This window comes from Charadrius vociferus, unplaced genomic scaffold (genome assembly GCF_000708025.1).
Source record: "Charadrius vociferus isolate BGI_N301 unplaced genomic scaffold, ASM70802v2 scaffold532, whole genome shotgun sequence".
Taxonomy (NCBI): Eukaryota; Metazoa; Chordata; class Aves; order Charadriiformes; family Charadriidae; genus Charadrius; species Charadrius vociferus.
This window is the reverse complement of record NW_009647271.1, coordinates 722,359-724,299: the sequence shown is the minus strand read 5'-3', so window position 1 is coordinate 724,299 and position 1,941 is coordinate 722,359. Positions and strand designations below refer to the sequence as shown.

Below are 1,941 nucleotides of genomic sequence, written 5' to 3'. Positions count from 1 at the left end.
GGTACCCTCCATCCCACCCTTCACTGAGGGCACGAAACCCACCGTCCCCCTCCGTTCTGTTTCCACCCTCCCAGACATCGAGTTCAACGTGACGGGCAACTACGGCAGCCCCATGCACGTCAACCACAACGCCAACTACAGCTCCATGCCCTCCCCGGACATGGACCACACGGACCGCCGGCAGCACGACCAGGCGCGGCGGCCCCTCAGCGTGGCCACGGACAACATGATGCTGGAGTTTTACAAGAAGGATGGGTAAGGTCTTCACAGTGCCGGCATTTTGGGGAGAGGGAGGTGGTGGCATTGCTGGCACCCCGGAGGGGGGAGGTGGCATTGAGCTGGTGGGAGGTTGGGGGTGGTCCTGGGGTAGGAGGACCCCCTGCTCTCCATGCTGGCCTCTTGGGGATGCTCAGGTGAGCTTGCCCCCCGCTGGAGATGGGAGTGGGGTGGCCCATGGCGCAGCATCGGGGCTGTGCCATGATGGAGTTGGGTGCCCTGGTGTCCCCAAGGCCTGCGGGCTCTGCTCTTGGGGAAAGCTCCCCACTCCCAGCCTGTGCATGTGTCCCCCTGACACGCCACCTCACAGGGACCGCAGCCAGAAACACCCCCAGGGTCCTTCTCATGTCCAAATATGTCCCCAAAGTTCTTCCCATCTCCAAAACTCACCCCCAGGAGCTCTCACTGTCTCTAAAAAACAACCCTGGGGCTCTCACCGTCTCCAAAAATGTGTCCCCAGGGCTCTCCCCATTTTGGAAGAACATCCCCAGGGTTCTCCCCATCTCCAAAAAACCATCCCAAGCCCTACCCGTCACTGGCATGCCCCTCCTGCCCCCTCTCTCAAAGCCCCGTGACCTCGCAGCTTCTCCTCCGAGCAATGGGCTCTCACTCTCTGCGCCGTCAAGTTTTACGTTGGGTTTTGTGGTTTGGGGTTTTTTTACACTAATAATCGTGTGTTTCTGCCCATGCAGCCTTAGGAAAATCCAAAGGTACTGTATCCTCTGCAGCGGTGCTGGGAGGATACCGGGAGGGTGCTGGGAAGGTGCTGGGTGGTTGCTGGGACCATGTCAGGAGGATGCTGGTACCTGGGGAAGTGAAGGGTGGCCAGTGGGTGACACAAGCTCGTCCCATGCTGCCACACCTACCCTATTGCCATGGAGGTTCATCCCCAGCAGCTTCCTGCTGGAAGAGGCGTTTTTAGGAACCAGGCACCCCAAAGGAGCCACGATGTGGGTGCCCGCGGGCCCTTTTGGCCGTATGGGTGCTGAGAACTTGTCTCTGTGTGCCCCCCAGCATGGGCGTCAGGGTGATGGACACCTCATGGGTGGCTCGTCGAGGCACCTCGGGGGTGCGCAAGGCGTCCTCCACCCCGCCGGCTGCTCAGCCCCCCGCGCCGCCCACCGACCTCCCCACCACGCCCCACTCGCCCATTCCCGAGCAATCGCCGGATATTTCAGCTACCCCTTCCCCGCTTCCCACCAGCTTCGGCTTCCCCCCAGGAGCCGAGCGGACAAGGTAAGGCCAGCGGCACCCCTGTGACCCCAACTCGGGCATCGTCCCCATGTGTGAATCCACCAGCAGAACAACCCCATGGCTGCACCAGACGCAGCAGGAGAGGATGCTCAGCATCCCTGGGAAAGGAGCAGCATCCCGGGGACAGCAGGAGGAGAGGATGCTCAGCATCCCTGGGAGAGGAGCAGCATCCCGGGGACAGCAGGAGGAGAGGATGCTCAGCATCCCTGGGAGAGGAGCAGCATCCCGGGGACAGCAGGAGGAGAGGATGCTCAGCATCCCTGGGAGAGGAGCAGCATCCCGGGGACAGCAGGAGGAGAGGATGCTCAGCGTCACTGGGAGAGGAGCAGCATCTTGGGGGCAATGGGAGGAGAGGATGCTCAGCGTCACTGGGAGAGGAGCAGCACCCTGGGGGCAATGGGAGGAGAAGAT

General features: G+C 62.0%; 1 protein-coding gene across 1 annotated transcript in view; it reads left to right on the top strand.

The window, feature by feature from the left end:
• Window positions 1-1,516, top strand: part of ARHGAP44 (Rho GTPase activating protein 44) — a 16,905-nt gene extending 15,389 nt beyond the window's left edge. The window contains exons 16-18 of the mRNA XM_009880020.1: window positions 75-255; window positions 969-986; window positions 1,291-1,516. Of these exons, the coding sequence (XP_009878322.1) occupies window positions 75-255; window positions 969-986; window positions 1,291-1,516 (425 nt within the window). The remainder of the gene's footprint in view (window positions 1-74; window positions 256-968; window positions 987-1,290) is intronic.
• The last annotated feature ends 425 nt before the right edge of the window (window positions 1,517-1,941 follow it).